At 33.7% G+C, this 19,453-nt stretch overlaps 1 protein-coding gene across 1 annotated transcript in view; it reads left to right on the forward strand.

Moving 5' to 3' along the window:
* The first annotated feature begins 320 nt into the window (after positions 1–320).
* LOC102801717 (DENN domain-containing protein 3-like) overlaps positions 321–19,453 on the forward strand; it is a 60,472-nt gene continuing 41,339 nt past the window's right edge. Inside the window, exons 1-9 of the mRNA XM_085508013.1 lie at positions 321–552; positions 4,684–5,020; positions 5,572–5,696; positions 10,749–10,897; positions 11,840–11,954; positions 14,203–14,400; positions 16,536–16,685; positions 17,956–18,059; positions 18,462–18,617. Of these exons, the coding sequence (XP_085364139.1) occupies positions 466–552; positions 4,684–5,020; positions 5,572–5,696; positions 10,749–10,897; positions 11,840–11,954; positions 14,203–14,400; positions 16,536–16,685; positions 17,956–18,059; positions 18,462–18,617 (1,421 nt within the window). The 5' untranslated portion in view covers positions 321–465. The remainder of the gene's footprint in view (positions 553–4,683; positions 5,021–5,571; positions 5,697–10,748; positions 10,898–11,839; positions 11,955–14,202; positions 14,401–16,535; positions 16,686–17,955; positions 18,060–18,461; positions 18,618–19,453) is intronic.

Consider the following 19,453-nt stretch of genomic DNA (forward strand, 5'->3'; position numbering starts at 1 on the left):
CTGTTTTCCTCTTTTGATATGATTACTGTATACTGTATTTTTATTCTCACTTTAATTGTTTTTGTCTTTATTCACATCTGTAATTAAAGATAATCATTGTTATTACCCCCGACGTGTTGTGTAGAGTAAGACATTTATCGGTTATTCATTTTTTAAAGATTAATATACAAATTCAATTTCCTTCGTTCAGAAGAAATGTTGCATTTCATTTTTAAGAAATTACTCGTCAGAAGCCGAGTGAAAGTGGGCGTGCTACAGCACTCATGTCTAGCACTGTCGCTGATTGGCTCCAGTTATTTGACACGTGACCTCTTGTATAAAGATGGTGGCAACCTGAAGCTGTTGAGTATGGACTTCGGAGTGGTGTTTATTTTGTTGTGGGTGTCTGTCAGCTGACGGCCTGCATTGTTTTCGGATAGCATAGACTCTCACATAATCGGCCAGTGATCTTTTTCTTCGTGCACTATGGCAAAACTACACAACAGCGTGATCGAAATGTGCGTAGTCGTGGGAATGGATGAAAACACAGGGTTGAAACCGGCGAATGAACAGGTAAATCACAACATCGGCTGTAATTCCACATGGAACTCTGTGTTTGGGTATCGATTTTATGATCATCAGTGATAAACTAGTTCATGTTTACAGCGTGATGTTAAGAAATAATTTATAAGGGATGAGCAATTAGAATCATATGGGGGTGGGGGTGTTGAGCATTATTTTTATGTAGGAAGTTGACGTGTGGGATTACTTTTCATACATGAACGTATGGGTTTACATGTACAGATATCGTGCTTACTACGATTAGATCAGAATGTTACACAGAATGAAATAGAAGATGAACTGCACTTTGTTGTGATATGCTCACAATGTAAATTAATACATTTTCACAAACACAAGATTATTCCCAGAAATTTAATTTCTTGATGACTTCAAAAGATGATGTAATAATAAAAAAAGGGGCATCGATAGTCATAACTCATTTCAATCAAGAAATTATTATTATTATTATTATTATTTTTTTTTATTGATTTGTGGTTCAGCATCTCTCTTCCATGTGCAGATCTTGTTTTCTTATTGTGCACAGTCATTTAAGGTTTATCAAAAATATCCTAGATTTATTTTTTAAATTTATGAATAAAAAAAAATACAATGCTTAGGTCTCTTTCTAGAATTTAGAATATGTGTTCCAATTGGTTGACCTCCTGGAGGTTATTTGAATTAGTCATGTGGTCAGATGTAGTTTGAGGGGACTTTTATCTACTGTAAAATCTGTATTAGAATCCGCGGTTTCTATTAAAATGATACAATGCAACAGAGGGGATGCGGTTTCTATTAGAACATCTGAGTACACAAATGAGAAATTTAGATTTTTTTTTGTTCTCAATTGTTCCAAAAAAATGGATGCAATTTCTATTAGGGATGCGGCTTCTAATACAGATTTTACAGTACTAGCATTGGATTTCAGATGATCAGATTAGTATTTATACTATCATGGCTTGAACTTTTGCACCCAATTTCAAGGTCAAAATAGATAAAACTGGACCTAGAACAATGTATCTGTGACTTCTTGTAGAAACTTTATTTTAAATTATTTTTGTTCATTATTAGCAATAAATATTAGATATTTTGCATACTTTCAGCACAACAACTTTCCCTTCATGTTAATAAATATTTATAAATTTCAATGGCAGTTAAATCCAACCAACCAATAAAAAGAGTGCACAGTGCACAGGGAATGAGTTGTAAACATTCCAATGCTATTCACTCAACCAATTGTATGCCCTTATCTAACAAATCCCTTTTACTCCCTGTTCTGATGAAATAAAAAAATTAGAAATTATGGATTGACCTTTGTGCATCTTTGTGTCCGTATGTGTCTGGTTGTATCTCACACATGCTGGGACTGATTAAGTTCATACTTCAATGATATATCAGACATTATATTATACCAGTATATTGATGGTGTTAATCCATTGATTTGATTGGTCCAAACACAAAATTTGCATATGCAATCCATGGTATATTGGCTGATAATGCACGGCTAAACCAAGTGGCCCTGGAACATGAATTGACTACAGGTTTAATACGGAAATACATAAAACCGGTATTATTTGATTTTTAGGGAAATATAGTGGTTGAATTTTGGAAGAATATTGAAAAAAATACTGAATTAAAAACATTTGAAAAGTTATATAACTATAATATTGCTTTTTGTTAATGGTGGGATCCAAGTTGTGAGCGTCGGTCGTTGGGTGATTGTCGTTCGCCACACAAACCTAAACCACCGTCTGAGGTGCCTACACGAACGCCAGAACGCTATGTTCTCAGTGTTGTTACTTTGAGATGGATTGCGAACTTCCAACAAAGAAAACATGATCTTTAAGTACAAGATATAATTGAGGGATTTAATGACATAAAAATGCAAAAAACTATGAGTCACAGGCAAAAATGTATGCCACCAATAACAACCGGTGTCCGGTAGCGGCAGCTGACAAAATTGCAGTGCACCCGGGTAATTGCCATCTGTTTCAAAAAACACGGGGCAACGCAGGATTCGACGACGATATATGGTATTGTAATTCTCCACTATGGGTAAATAAATTACAGGAGATCATGAAGATAATTTCGAAAGCTACAGATTTGTGACGAGTGTTCACCAACCACTGTATTAGAGCGACGGCGTGCAAAGTCTTTCGGCCGGAGTTGAGACAAGGCATATCATGTACGTGTCACAAAAACGATGCGAAAATCCGATCTTACACCATCAAACTTACCCGAGAACAACAACAAAACTTGTCAGTCATACTGTCACAAAACTTTGGTTATACCAAAGGTATCCAGGTCAGATGTTGGAACTGAGGTCGCTGTGCCGGTCGCCGTACATGATACACCGCGTCCCGCCGCGTCTCAAATTTCGGTCAAACCAAGTACTGCTGAACGTCAAATATCCACAGTTACAAGTAGTATGATGAGTCACAAAACCGGTTTATTTCACAACTGTACTTTCAATGGGCAAATTACAGTCCAAATTGTACAAAAACCGGAATGAAAACATGGAAAATCCGTTGTTTAAATGATCCAAACTGTACACGATCCTGTATTTCAAATTGCGTTGTGCGTCAGTAAAAGGTCAGAAAGGTCATCCTTTGTTATGCTAATTTGTGTGTTTACGCTGCTCTATTCAACGTGAATATATTTCATTTTCATGTGGAATAAAAATTAGTTTGTATTCAATTTGAACTGTGTTGCGCATGTAATTTTTGTATGCATTCAGCGTACAACTACATACTATTCTTATAAATATTCATGTTCAAGGGCCATAATCATGATCTTTTAGTAGATGAAAGTAAACTCTTTTTTTACTAGTTTTATCGAATTGTCAATATACTGGTATAATATAATAGCAATAACCCCCGCCGAAGTTGGGTATACCACTTGATATTGCACAATTCACTCCATATATGCACTCGCCTGCGGCTCGTGCATATATGTCGTGAATTGTGCAATATCTCGTGGTATACCCGCCTTCGGCGGGGGTTATTGCTTAATTATATCGGACATATGTACATGCATTTGTTTCATGACTCGATTCTGAATTGGTCGCCATTTTAAAGTAAAACGGGTATCAAAATCACACATTTTCACCATTCTGGAATCGATTCTCAGTCTACCATGAACAGATTCAGTTAAATCTTTGTACATATGTTGAACATAATGGGACCTTGATGAACTCCATTTTATTTTCAGATCAGGTATAAAATAACATACTGGTGGCTATTTTGTTTAGTATCCAGTTCGGATTCATATATTCAACATATGGCTGGATTGATCAAGTTCAGACTTCACACATGAATCAGACATATCAGACAAATTAATGGCTGACTGGTGGCCATCTTGTTTAAACAAATGCAGTTCTACAGAGCCGTATCTTATACATGCCTGGACCAATCAAGTTAAAACTTCACAAATATATTACACATCAGGTTATATATCTCGTTCCTATAAAACAGGGACTATGTCATTGACAATTACTAATATATTATATGCTGATGATATGTCTGTGATCTATCAAGGGTTTGAGAAAACTTGTACATGTTTGTGAAATCTATGCGATCCATCATGATATTGAATATACTCTTACAAAAACAAAATGTATGCACTTTTCAGAACGTCTTAAACTTGACACTTTACCTGCAATTACTATATATGGTATTGACATTGTTGGGAACTTTACTTACCTCGGTCACGTATTGACTACGTATTTAAATGACAATATGGATATTGACAACCAGAGACAGTCGTTCTGCACGAGAGCTAATAGCCTGTTACGTAGATTTGTCAAATGCAGTTATCGTGTGAAATTGTTTTGTTCCAATTTTTTATTGCTGTCAATTGTGGTGCACAAACATGTATGCTCTTAAAGTATGTTATAATGATGCATTCCACATTATCCAGTGTTGGAAGTCAGCACTTTTCCAGCACTTGAAAAATCAGCTGTACTAACTTTTGCATTTATTTATTTTTTCTCTTCTGTTCTGCTATGGATATTAAGATTTTAATCAAAGCTATAATAATAATAATAATATAAGTTATAATATATTTTTCTTTTAACATATGATTGTATTATAATATACATGTGGCATTTTTATAAATACAATGTCACTTGTGTGTATTCTATTCTAGCCCGACATTGTACTTGGCGGGACATCAGTGCTGTATAGGAAGGCATTTGACTCTCACATACTAGCAGCATTGTCCGGGAAGGTTGCCACGTTCCCTCAAGCGGGAGGTGTCGAGAATCTTGAGCCTGAGTTTGGCGGATATGCAACAATGGGATCACGTACTATAAAAACAAATAGAACTTTAAATAGATCAGTGTCGAGGAGAATGTCAAGGAGACGGATTTCCCTGGTCCCGCAGTTATCAATGGCTAATGCTACAACTAGTAATAACCAACAGAGTCTAGAGTTACCTATTGGTAACGAAGTATTGACAGGACTGATGCCTTTATGTTTACCAGGTATGTCATGTATATTCCAGGGGACATTATAGCCACCCCTATTAGAGGCAGTATATTAAAAAAACTACAAGAGGGAGCACTGCAATTCAGCGCGCCACCAAGTTGGGGAGATAGGGTTTTCCATACTAGTACCAGGGTGTAGTGTTTTTGATAATTTAAGTTAAAATGGAGCATTCTATGGCTTCCTTGGAGCCAAAATTACTATCAGCCAGGTCACAGTTGAAGGCTGTTGCCACATGTGATCCCTGGTCAATCAGAATTTGATGGTTGCCAGAGGATCTGCTCTCTTTAATGTGCAGTTACTTAACATTTAGGCTGTATCAATCATACAGTAATGTCTTCAGTGAAAATTAAAAGTGAAGAATCTAATATTTGTCCGAGTTGTTCAAGTGTCTCGTTTTTTTTCCTGTTTGGTTGTTACACTCATTATTTCTGAATCTCCCAAATAAACCCACAGTTTTTTTTTATATATTGCCTGTCATTTAAAGTATGAAGAAACTGACATATTTGTTAAATTCTGGTTACATCTTAGTTCTCTGGTTTTTTTGCAGATGGTGGGTATGCCAGACAGTCACCAGGTGAAGATAAAATCCACACGTTGGTGCTCACTGATATACAAGGTACCAGATCATATGCTACGTGTTTGACGTACTATAGAAGGTTTCTCGCATCAGAGGTGAATATTTACAACACTACACTTTCTTCTAATTGGTGACTTAAATGGTTTGAGTTTCGTTTGTTGTGTGTTTGTTTACTCAATAATATCTCTTGGCCATGCCTGAAAAGATTTTTTCCGAAGTTTGTACATTTAGTTTTTTTCGCTTTGCTGACCATTAACTGTCTGACTAGCATTTTTATGGAAAAGAAAACCAAAAGTTCAACATGTCACTCGTCTCTCTGTCACTCTTTGTTTTGGCGAATCGATATTCCCTTTTATATGTCTATAATGTACAAATACAAACAGGGAATATGTCATTGACAATAACGTGTTCCATTATATATGTGTATAACAATGTACATGTAGTTCATGTCTGATGCATGTATAAGATCAATCACTTTGTCTCCATGAATCAAATACAACAAATGCAATATTCTATGATTTTTCAACAAATCAGATAATGCCTTAGTGAAAATACCTAATTTGCAAAATGGCAGAATAATGTCAATCAAATACAAAATACAAAAAAGTTTTTTTTTGGATCTATCAGTGAAAATGTGCTACTTTGGTTTAAATGGAGATGTCTGCGTGAAAACATGAAACCAACACTTTATAATTTGACACAATTGCATACTGATGCATCGATCTTGAAAGTTTAAATAAAATAAAGTCTGATTGCTTTGATATTACATATATAGGTACTACATGTGGACTTTTCTCAGATTTGTTCATTTTGTGATGATATCTTCAATTCTCTAATTTTCGTAAATATTTTTGTAATTTTTGGTAAAAAGTGATATTTTCAACTTCTTGTTAAAAACCGCAAGTCCAATTGCTTTGATATTACATATATAGGTACTACATGTGGACCCCTCTCAGATTTGTTCATTTTGTGATGATATCTTTAATTCTCTAATTTTGGTGAATATTTTTGTAATTTTTGGTAAAAAGTTATATTTTTGACTTCTTGTTGAAAACCACAAGTCTGATTGCTTTGATATTATATATATAGGTACTACAGGTAGACCTCTTTCAGATTTGTTCATTTCTTGATATCTTTAATTTTCTAATTTTGGTGAATATTTTTGTAATTTTTGGTAAAAAGTGATATTTTCGACTTGTTGAAAACCACAAGTGTGATTGCTTTGATATTATATATATATATAGGTACTACAGGTAGACCTCTCCCAGATTTGTTCATTTCATGATGATATTTTCAATTCTCTAATTTTAATGAATATTTTTGTCTTTTTTGGTAAAAACTTATATTTTTGACTTCTTGTTGAAAACAGCAAGTCTGATTGCTTTGATACTATACATATTGTTCATTTTCTAATGATATCTTCAGTTCTTAATTGAAATGTGCATTGCTAACAGCGGAGCTATCTCAGCCGACAGGCTGCTTGTTATTAACATTTTGAGGGCCAAAGTCAATTTTTGTCACATTTCACACAATTAAGCTAAATTTTTTGGGGATATATTGAGTTTATCTCCATGAATCTACCGTACTCGACCGCGTTAGCGCTCACGCCCACTTTTGCACAATTTTTATATTTGGGGTCACATTTGGCAAAGCGCCCACCCCTTCAAAATGCAACTAATTTAAAACTTGGTCTTGCTAAACGAATCTTGGTAATCGTTTTTATATGATACAGCGTGGATATCGACCGCTGTGAACACATGTTGTGAATGCGTAGAACACGGTAACCGTGCGGAAACTACGCTTCGACAATGACCTGTTAATACAAGTAAAATGCGGTAAATATTTCATGCCATATTCAGTTTACCTCTCAAAAATGGCTAGTTACTAGTTTTTTGAAAATACCATGTCGTTTATTCGCTGAAATCAATTCCAACAGATTGTACTTCAACATCGATAATTCACTTCCGCATTGCGTTACCGGAAAGTCTTCGGGAATTTCCGAAGAATTGCGTCAGTACAGCACAGCATTCTGATTGGTTAATAACCAACTTGACCCATTAGGTCAAAGGACGCTGCTGCAGGTCAAATGCAAATGCATCATGGCGGAAAGTGATTTTCATCGAGAGTTTGCGTACGATCCAACACCTTCGTCAGTGTAGATAATATGACAATTTTGACCTTGACTGTGTCCCAACAGACTCAAATGTTTTTAATTTTGTGAATTCTGGTGGTACGTAATTAATATTGTAATAAAATGTGCATATTTTTTGTGATCATTTCTGTTTCTTCATTGTGAAAATCAATCTAAATTCGTAATTTGATTTTCCCTCAAAGACGTAATCTGTCACTTGATGAATCAAGCGCCAACCCCTAAAAAATCATGATTTTCTGAGTTGAGGCCCCTGGGCGCTAACGCGGTCGAATACGGTATTTGCAAATCAATAGAAAATATCAATGTTTTTGGGTAGCATTCTAATATACTTGACTTGTTCATTTCACTTCTAGTTGCTAAATCTTTGAAATGGACACAGAAGCGATTTCACATGTATTAATGTAAAACAAAATATTAAAACTATTTTAAGGTAGCGGGACTATTATTTGCATACTTGTTTTCATCTTCTAATTGTGACTAAATGACTACAAATAGACCCGGGAAAGTATATATTTTTAGAATGGCCAGACTTCAAGCTTTTTACAAGTGTATTTTGCATGCCCGTATCTGCATTCTACGACGCGTTACTCAACCAAAGGTGAAAAATTACTTTTTCTGTAAAAAAAATAATTACGCATTTATGCTGGCGATAAGAAGTATTTTTTTCACTTTTCCTAGTTGTTCAATAGTCTGGTAAATTGAATGTGTCTGGTCAGTTTTATTCAAGCAACGCGTTTTAAAAAATAGTGTGCTGAATTTCAGTTACTGTTTTAGTCGCATTGCCTCCAACTCAAACCACAACTCGTTGGTAAATAATCGATGAAATAGTTTGTCTGGACACATTCAAGTTCCTCTCACTGTCACCTTAAAGCTGTGAAAATTTGGTGTTAATCCGATGATAATAAGTATACGTTATTTTTTGTTAAAGACCTTGTATTTTGAAAAACATAAACTCCTAGAAAACGTCCATGAAGTAACAGCAACGATTTTCAAGCTTGTTTATCGGCACAATCAATTTGTTTTTCCCATCAAGGTTTGTTTTAACATGTGTAGGGACATCCAAATGTGTAAGGCTATTGGAAACCAAAAAAATAAAGGAATGGGATAGCTATAATTGGATAAATTCGGCATATGAAAACACCAAAATCAATGATTTTTTTCAGTGGCTGTGTGACCTTGTGTCTGACACATTCATATGCAAATGACTAATCTGTGAAACAAATAGGGGCGGAGACAAACCACTCAAATGTTTGGAAACACTAATTGTGTGTCAGATAGCTACTGATAACACATCCTGACATTGCTTTGTCTTGAGTTTATCTTTGAAACTTAAGGCACACAGATTAAACCTGTGTTGTTGATTTTGGAAAACACTACTGAGGCTGCCTTGCTTCCCTTCAGAAAATCTACATTTTAACCAACTTACATGACATTCTATGTTATGTTGACTTTATCACATGAAAGTTTATAGTGCATTTCATCAATTAATAAATAAATGTGAAAATCGTAATTTTCAACACAAATAATAGTCTCGCTACCTTAAAAAGGGCAGGTGACCCATTTTTATTTGTAAAAATTTCAAAATGTTGTTCTTTACAAAACCCATCATTTCCTTGGGTTTCAAAGAAATTACAATGTTTGACTTTTTTCCCCCCAGTTTCTGTCTAATAAGGGACAACGTCAAAAGATCGATGTCGGATAAAAAACTTATTTCCTTTCGTTTGGGGTGGGGGTTTTTTACCTCAAAAAGTTTCCATCCTACAAAAACGATTTTATTTTTCAATGAAGTCAAAAAAATCTTGGAGTATTTGTAGTTCGTTTTTTTTTCTATCCAAACATGGACAGAAATAACCGAAAAAGGAAAAAAAAACAACAGAAAAATGGTTTGGTTCGAGTGTAAATCTGTGCGTCAAATAAGGTGCATTTGTAAAGTCTTTTTACACCCACCCGACAACCAACTGCTATGCCATACTACTGTCCGATTATCAATTTGTATTTAATCGTGAATGTAATCTGACGCCATAACCTCACTAATATTTATCAATTAAGTTTCAGTGGGGGGTAGGGGGTTTGGAAATAAACTAAAGGAATTAAGTTTTTTATCCGACATCGATCTTTTGACGTTGTCCCTAACTGCATAATATAAACAATCGATTTTCTCAAAAACAAGGTCTGACCTCCAGTATACTAAAAATGATAAAATTCCCAATGTTTGTATGAAACTATATTCAACATCATCAATTACCGCTAGACATTATCATTCCTTTGGTTGAAGAATATAAACAAACAACATTGTTATAGCGCCCTCATAGTTATGAGCTTTGCTTTACTTTTGATATTAAATATTTCCATGGATATCTGTATATTATGTTTAAATTACCATCTTTTGTATTATAAAGGGAACTTTTTGTTTGTAAATTTGAGGAAAGTGCTGTAAAGTTAGAAAATTATGAAAAATTCTGGTGACTGATAGTATAAAAAAACTTAAACAAGCAGCCTCTCGGCTGAGATAGCTCCGCTGTTAGTAATGCACATTACAATTAAAGAACTGAAGATATCATAAGAAAATGAACAATATATATATATATATATAAAAAGCAACAGGACAAATCTGAAAGAAGTCCACACGTAGTACATATGTATTTAATATAAAAACAATTGGACTTGCGGTTTTCAACAAGAAGTCAAAAATAACACTTTTTACCAAAAATGACAAAAATATTCACCAAAATTAGAGAATTAAAGATATTACAAAATGAACAAAATCTGAGAGAGGTCCACATGTAGTACCTATATATGTAATATAAAAGCAATTGGAGTTGCGGTTTTTAACAAAAAGTCGAAAATATCACTGTTTAATGACGACGACGCCGACGAGGGATGACGGACGGCGACGGACAATCACTCATATGATAAGTTCCGCTCGACAAAGTTGACAGCGGAGCTAAAATATTCATTTTGGAAAAATCTTTGTGTTGTACTGTTTGAATTTCAGAGTGAAGATGACGGATACTTTGACTTACTGCCAGAGGCGGAACCATCATTATTAATAGATGATGTGTACCAGCGATGTTACCTACCGACCTGTGTTGTCTTAATATCTAAATGTCCCTATTACTCTGTTATGAAAGACTGCCTATCAAGGTGAGTTACCATTCCAGTACTGTAAAATACTTTATTTTTACTTGGAATTAATTTTTGCTGAAGGAATAATTCAGTAAAAATAAAATCTAGCGAATATACCTTTTTTTTTAGATGTTGCATTCAACTCGTCAAAAATCGGTGAAAATAAATTCCATACAAAACACCCTAAAAGGCTTTTCAGCAAAAATTAATTTCAGCGAAAATAAAGTATTTCACAGTATATGTTTGGTTAGATTGCGAAGTGAAAACATACAGTTGAAAAAAGTTTGACATCCATGATTGGAAAATTATTATTTACGAAATATTCGACGAAATTCTCTCAAAACACTATAAAATATTTTATTTTCGCTTGGAATTAATTTTCGGTATTTTCGTTAAAGGGATGACTCAGAGAAAATGAAATTCAGTGAATATACCCTTTTTCCTATACTTTTCAATCAACTCTCCAAAAATGAGTGAAAATAAATTCCATGCAAAACATCCAAAAAGTCTTTTCAGAGAAAATTAATTCCAGCTAAAATAAAGTATTTTACAGTACATGATTAAAAGTTTCATTTACATATTTCTGACTTGCGGTAATTTCAAACTGGTTCTATTTTATGATTATTATTAATATTGGAATGCAAGTTTGTCAAAATGTAGTTTTCATTGTAGTTTTACCTGAGTTATTTTGAACAATTGACAACCTTTTTATTTGTTTCTTGAAAATTTGAATTTCGCAATGAACGCAATATCGAAAATTTTTTGTTAAATGAAACTACGCCTTAGAACTTATCGTATCCCAACACAACATGGTTGCTGCCTCCTTGAGTATTAGTCTTGTAACTGTGACACAATAACGTGCAAAAATTTGTATTAAATTAATTGTGTTCTCAACACATATACTGACACTTTGTATTAACTTTGACTTTGTGTCATGTCGCAATCATTTTTGTTTTCTAGTGTACTGCCTAAACTGAAGAAGGAGGTTGATCCAGTGAAATTTAATCAAGTAATCAAAGAGTTTACACTGCAGGTCACCATGGTAACCATGCCACCAGCAGGCACACTCACTATTGTAAGTTACTTTGAACTGGAGGTCTCATGGATATAACCAGTGTTTGAAATTACAGCCCACCAGTATGTCTGAAAAATGGGTAACATTCAAGTCAGGCTGGTAAAAATTAAAACTTACATGCCCCGTGGTCTGGTAACTTTTTTTCATGGTCTGCTTCGATAAATCTTTGAAAATGCAATTTTACTGAATTATATTTTTGTATGTAGTTGGACACCATTCTCTTCTGTTGACAGTTAAAAAAATCAGGAAACAAAGAATTTGACAATTTGAAATGTGAAATTTGAATTATCTATCTAGCATGTTGACAGGATGTTGAGTATTTTATTTTTTGTGATTGAGCTTCTGGCAAAAATACAAGGGAGCACAGAGAAGAAAGTAAGGTGTAATACCTAAAAAAAAACAAGGCCAAAAAATCGTGCTGTCTTGAGAAACAGGACTATGTATTGGTGCTGCCTGTGAATCTGCAGATACTCAATGAGTAACTAATGCATTACATTCTTACACTGAATAAAAACAGATTTTTCTCAGATCTAGATGAAAGTGAGGACAAAAGAGATACTGACATCTTTAAGACTATGGTGATTATTGTCTCCTTTCGCTAAATAAAGTGATTGGTGTGCTAATACTTGAAATGATTATGGTTAGATTGGATATTCAACCTACTGCACTAGGGTGATAACTTTTTTATCAATTTTTTCAGATTTTTTTCCCAGTGCGAAATTTTTTGTATAGAGAAAAACTGCATACCTACAATAAATGTAATCAGCGTCCATCTTAAAGCATTATTTCATAAAAAAATAAATTCCCTGGTAGTACCAATAATGCTTTTAATGTTTGAATAATTCTTGACAAGTACCCATCATCTCATATAATCTTTTCACCTTATGTAGCCAAAAAAAATTTGGAGATATGCTGAGAAGTTTTTACCATAGAAACTAATGATAAATAGCTCTAAATTCAGCAATATGGTGATCATATATTTATGGGTTTCGTGAACAACAGCAAAAAAATAAAAGTGTAAACGTCAAAGACATCTGATCATTTAATTGTTTTAATGGTAGCCAATTACCTTAACATGGTTTTGTCTTTGTTTGATCTGCTTGTTGTCTCAGATCTTCACCACACATGAGTCTTGCATAGTCACGTCATCAAAACATGAATCTCTCTTTCTCTGCTTGAAATTTTCACATGATGCATACATGTATTTGAACCTCCATCACAAAGTCTGCAGATTGTTCCATTATCTACTAAGGGGTGTTACTTTAGGAACGACGTCAATATCGGATAAAAAACTTAATTCCTTTAGTTTTTTTCCAAACCCCCTTACCCCCCACTGAAACTTAATTGATAAATATTGGTCACGGCGTCAGACTACATTCACCATTAAATACAAATTGATAATCGGACAGTAGTATTGCATAGCAGTTGGTTGTCGGGTGGGTGTAAAAAGATTTTACAAATGCACCTCATTTGACACACAAATTTACACTTGAACCAAACATTTTTCTGTTTTTTTTCCCTTTTCGGTTATTTCTGTCCATGATTGGATAGAAAAAAACGAACTACAAATACTCCAAGATGTTTTTGACTTCATTAAAAAATAAAATCGTTTTTGTAGGATGGAAACTTTTTGAGGTCAAACCCACCACCCCCCACCCCCAAACTAAAGGAAATAAGTTTTTTATCCGACATCGATCTTTTGACGTCGTCCCTTACTTATTTCATGTCGGGAAAATATTTAATCATTGTTTTAATTTATGCAAAATATTTGCCATTTGATAATAAGTGGTTTTCTGTTCACTGTGAGATCTCATGTAATATGTGAAATACCAAAAAAACAAACGATTTGATTTGACTTTTTATAGCTCAATGTCAAAGTGCTGGTCTTTCAGAGGGGAATATTGCGCTGAAATCCCCTTCATCAAAATTGACCATCATCAAATGTGTACAGCACATTATTAAGAACAGAAATACTCCTAAAACTTGCATTTGTAAAATCTCGCATGAACCCCCATGATATTTTCACTACATAATTCAAATTTTTTCCTGATTTGCAAAGTTAACAAAAAAAAATTTTCAAAATTTTAAAGCAATTAATGAAATTATTTTTGTTCTATATATAGAGTCTGCATTCAATAAAGTGACAGTTGTGTTCTATGTGGGTTCCATTGGAAGTACCAGTATTCAAAACAATGGTGGTGCTTTATATATATACATGTATTAATGATATTTTCTGTAATTTTTCCAGGTATTTAAATTGTACGGTATGCCGATACACATACGACCATCAGAAGACACTGATAAACCTGTCTGTGATATGTATTTACAATATCCATTCTTGCGATTTAGTGCTGAACATATTATTGAATTGATGACATGTATTTTAACTCAACAAAAAATTGTGTTTTTATCAAATGACTACAGTCTCATTACACCGGTTATGGAGGTAAGATTTAACAAACATTCAATTGTATTGAGTTGAGAATTAACAAACATACACATAGTACTCTTTCACTCTATACAATGTGCTTTTCCACACCTTAATTAGAAATGGTATAAACTGTGTCAAACGGATCAATATTACAGTTATGTTTGTACTTCATGCTCCAATATTAATATAATAATAACTTTATTGACATTATTCATTTTGAGTAGAACATAGTCAAATCTATAACTAAATAACAATACATAAACAAAAAAAACAAAAAAAAACAGTTTAACAAAATGACTTGGAAAAACCAGGGAATTGATAATTACTGTATCACATTACCATACTTTTTTTTTTTATAAAAATGCCAAGATGTATCAATGTGGAAGTGTTGCCCATAATGTATTTAAATTTTGAATCTTCATCCATCAAATGGGAATTACCGTAACAGTTTTATTTCTAATTGAGTCAAACAATTTGTTTCTAATTGTAATATGTTTTGGGAATTTCATAACATAATGGAGTTCATCCTCAATTGAATCTGTGTATGACCACATTAATTAGGCCAAAATTGCCAATACAACTACTAAACCTGGCCATAGAAAAGCTCTGCTGCTGTGACAACCACCTGTTAATTAAAGGGCATTGGTCATGGCATTGTGTCCTGGTTTACATGAAATTCAAACATGTGTCACATGATGACCATGGCCCTTTAAAATTAACATAACAGTTGTAATTTACAAATCTCCCACAAACTAGATAAACCATACATGGTAATAAGAACACTTCAGTAATCAAAGAAACCATAAAGTACATTGAACAGTGGTACAACATAAGGAATACATTACCGGTATTAATAAACTACATATGCAATATTCTTACATATTGTAAATTGTCTCACGGATAGTTTTATGATCGATCAACTATGTAAAAACTTTATTAACTCGTTAAACCAAAAAGACATTATCGTTACTGAGCAAATATTAACACGAAACCTATATGATTGTATAACTGCATGCATAGTAACTGGTTAGGAAAGTCCTAATCTCAATAGACCATTTTCCGTTCACTGCGAGAATAACGCGTTATGCGTGAAATCGAACGTAAAAACAGGACAAACAAAGGTCATAGTGGCGTCAAACATCGCGTGGGATTCGACAAACGCGAAAGTATTTTGGGGATATTTCCATGCTTAATATTGTGCTGTACACATTTGATGATAGGTAATTTCGATTTAGTGAGGGTATTCGAAAGCAATATTCCTTTGTCGAAAATCGGCCGGTCGATGTGAGAAATCAAACTGTTCAATTTTTGCCGCAGACATTCGACGCGCGTCTTTCATGCATCTCGCAGTTGAACGGAAAATCACCTATTAAACTATTATTTGTGTTTCCCCTCTCGCTACCTTTATAAAGAATTCTATTCTATGTACATGGAAATGTATGCACTTGTTTGTTACAGAACAGCTATCATTTCAATAACTTATAAGACTTAGGAATAGTGATAGATTATCAGTGTGTGAATAGTGGTTTAATAGAAAGTTTGATTGGCATGTTCTAGATAACGGCTGAAAATTAGAGTATACATTCTGCCTTGACCACCGATGAGCTATATTAGAGAATAGCACTGCATGGATAGATATAATAACAACCATTCATACCAGTCAGCTATTCATGTTTCTTTTCTCAGTACAAGGCATGCTTGTAGCAAAGAGTTGTGGATTTACATGTGATGATTGGTTCAATCTTTTCTTTCATGTCTGCCATTATTAGTGCTGGGGATTCCAGGCTGTTAATAGGCCTTTGATGCAAATGACTACAGAGATTTCATTCAGAGCAAAGAGTCACGATACATGTTTTTGCCCCTCAAATAATGTTCCATTCAACCCCCGTCATCAAGTCCACTATTCCAAATACCATGGTTACCTAGATTTGGGGAACAGTGGACTTGATGACAGGGAGGGAGGGGGGCACTTTTTGAAGGGAAAATAAATGTCCTTCGTTGCCAAGTTTACGATCAATCATGTTCTAGCTAGGCATTACTCTAAGTACTAAAAAAAATATAATAATATGAGGCATTTGTAATAACTTTTTTTCTTGAGTATCACCTTCAATTGAGAAAGTACATGATATATTATTAAATTTTGTTTGCAGAGTTTTATGACGTACATCCAGCCGTTAAAATGGCCGCATACATATGTACCAATACTGCCATATCATCTACTGGACTTAGTAGAAGCACCAGGTACATTTCTCATGGGATGCCATTCTAAATATATAGAGTCTGTTGACAGAGTAGAACAAGTAAGGGAACATCTCAAATTATCTCAAATATTTCAATACTGTCATTTACTATGGAATACATTTTGCAAGTATTTTATTTAATTATTTTGCATGTAGCGTAATTTTGGGGGTATTAAATTTCACTCTTTTACATCAGTGTAAACAAAAAATAAAGCATCTCTAGAATAAACTTAAGGTTTTTTATGCTGACCGGGTAGCAGCAGCCCTTCACTATGGCAAAATAATGAGAACTCAAGAAGAAACATTGAAGAAACTTTACAGTGGGCGCCAGATATTTATATACACATACAAATGTAACTCCAGCACCTGGTAGATAATTACCGAGGGACTTTGCAACATCCCAGACACTTTTTCTGAGCATTTGATAAACTGATATCAAAACACTGGACGTGGTACGCTTTTAATGTTTGGTCACGAGGGACGCGTAGTTGGAATATTCCATTGCTTTTTAGTTACAAAATCATTACTGTGTAACACTTGGAAAAAATATAATACGAGCATAAAACTGAAAATGGATATTATCAAGAAATGATAAATGTAAAGTGTATTGATTGGTAGTTTGTTGATATTTGATTTTGTCAGCTTATATTAATAATATTAGCATTGCGAATGTCGTGTTCTACATTTACCATATAATGGCATGTCCCATTGCCAGTTTGCCAGAACACTCATCATCCAGTCACCCTTTCCCTGGAATCTTCTACTTCAAGTTTCACATGCATAATGTCACCATATACCAGTTGCAACATATCTTTCAGATTTGGTGTTTTATTCTGAATAACATGTCCCATAGGCACCAAAGCAAATTTTCCTGTCCACAAATATTAGACTGTAATATTAAATGATTCTACAGTAAATCACAAGATTAGTAAAACAGATGTACTGGTACATTTCTGAAGAGTTACTTATTATGATATGATATGAATTGTATTCAGTACAATGGCCTCAGGCCTATGGTACAATAAATCAAACATAGAAAAATACATACAGAGGGATTCCTTTAAATAATTGTTGGATCAACTAGTCACAACTGGTTAAGTAGATTGTCTCTATGTTTAGAAGCATAGAATACAAATTTCGGAATTTGAAGTACAGATAAGTTGTCAAACTGCATTAAACGAAGGTACTTATTATTATAAGTATTTTAGACAATATACATGTATACAATGTATATGGAATATTCAAAATACATGTACTACTTTGATTGGGACAATAATGCAAAGAATCATTTATTTCATATTACTGAGAATGTTATTATGTATTTATTCAGATTCCTGGGCTAGTTGTTGCTAATATTGATGATGGCGAAGTACTGAAAGGTGACGTTATTATCCCGAATATGCCTCTCAATGCCACAGAGTTTTTTGAACAAGCGTAAGTTTTAATGGAATTTGAATTATTCAAAAGGAAATGTCTTTTGGAGTAGTGCTTCATAATTGCTTAATTTAGGTTCACTAATGACTAATTTCCATATTCAATTATCTACTTTGCATAATAATCTTTAATGCCTTATGCTCAGTCATGTCTTGTAAATAAATAGGAAGTACTTGTCATGCACGAATATTTTTAAAAACCAATATGCATATTGTGTGAATTGTTTTGCATATTCAATAATCTAATTTGCATAATTATTCGTAATGTCTTATACTCATTCACATTCTACAAATAAAAGGTACTTTTTAGGCACTTTTTTTTTGCATTTTCTTTAAACCATTTTGCAAAATGTATGGAGCAATGTGCATACTCAAAGATCTAATTTGCATATTTTTTTTACAGTTATATCAAACTTAAGAAGCACTTTGATTTGGCAATACTTGGACAACCCACACCAACATCACTGGCTGAGATGATTTCATTGAAACATAAGTTCATGACTACGTGCCAACAGGAGATCCAGTCAACATGTCTTGAACTAATGGTACTGCTGTTAGGGTAAGTGTCAAAGTTAACCTTTTCACCTCCAGACTTTCTCATCCAAAATGTTTTTGCACTTTATTCTCATATTTTTTTAATATTTCAGGAAATATTTGATAATATATATAAATATTTCTATTTTTGGAGCCAACAGACAAAATTTGAGTCAAATTTCAGTTTTTACTCAACAAATTTTGCTATTTTTGTATTCTAACGAATACCTTTAATAGTTGTTGCATCACATATTATGAAGTTATTACGAGAATACTGCAAAGTATGCACAAAGGCAGTACAGCGAGAGTATTGACCGACGTGCAGTGAAGGTTGATGCGACTGCGTACTGTCTTTTCCTGCCAGGAATACAACATGGGAATGCCGAAATCCAAAACGTTTAGCAGATTTAGTGAATTTCTTTGTGTGGGGTCCGGTCAAATCTTGGAGACAGCCATGTTTGTTTTTTTATTATTAGAGGACGCTTATGCGCGTAATCGCTCCATATTTGGAATTCGCATTTCCTAATATGGTAGATTGAAAATACCCAGTGCAATACCGCAAAATTATGGTATGCTGTAATTTATGGCATTATAGTGACAGATTTATAATAATACTTTATATATCAAATGCTACATGATTTACTGTTAATTACAGTTTTGGTTTGTATGTAAAGTAATTATTTCATTGGGAAATAATTAGTATTCCTCAGAATCTTGAATTCCTCAAAATCTCCCATTTTGTAACAACATATTATTATTTTTTTACTTTATGTCACTAAATGTAATTTTTCCCATGGAAACTAATATTTATATGCACAGACATCATAATTCTTAAACCATTTTTTATGCAAAAAGTACTTC

This window comes from Saccoglossus kowalevskii, chromosome 14 (genome assembly GCF_978046115.1).
Source record: "Saccoglossus kowalevskii chromosome 14, keSacKowa6.1, whole genome shotgun sequence".
Lineage (NCBI taxonomy): Eukaryota > Metazoa > Hemichordata > Enteropneusta > Harrimaniidae > Saccoglossus > Saccoglossus kowalevskii.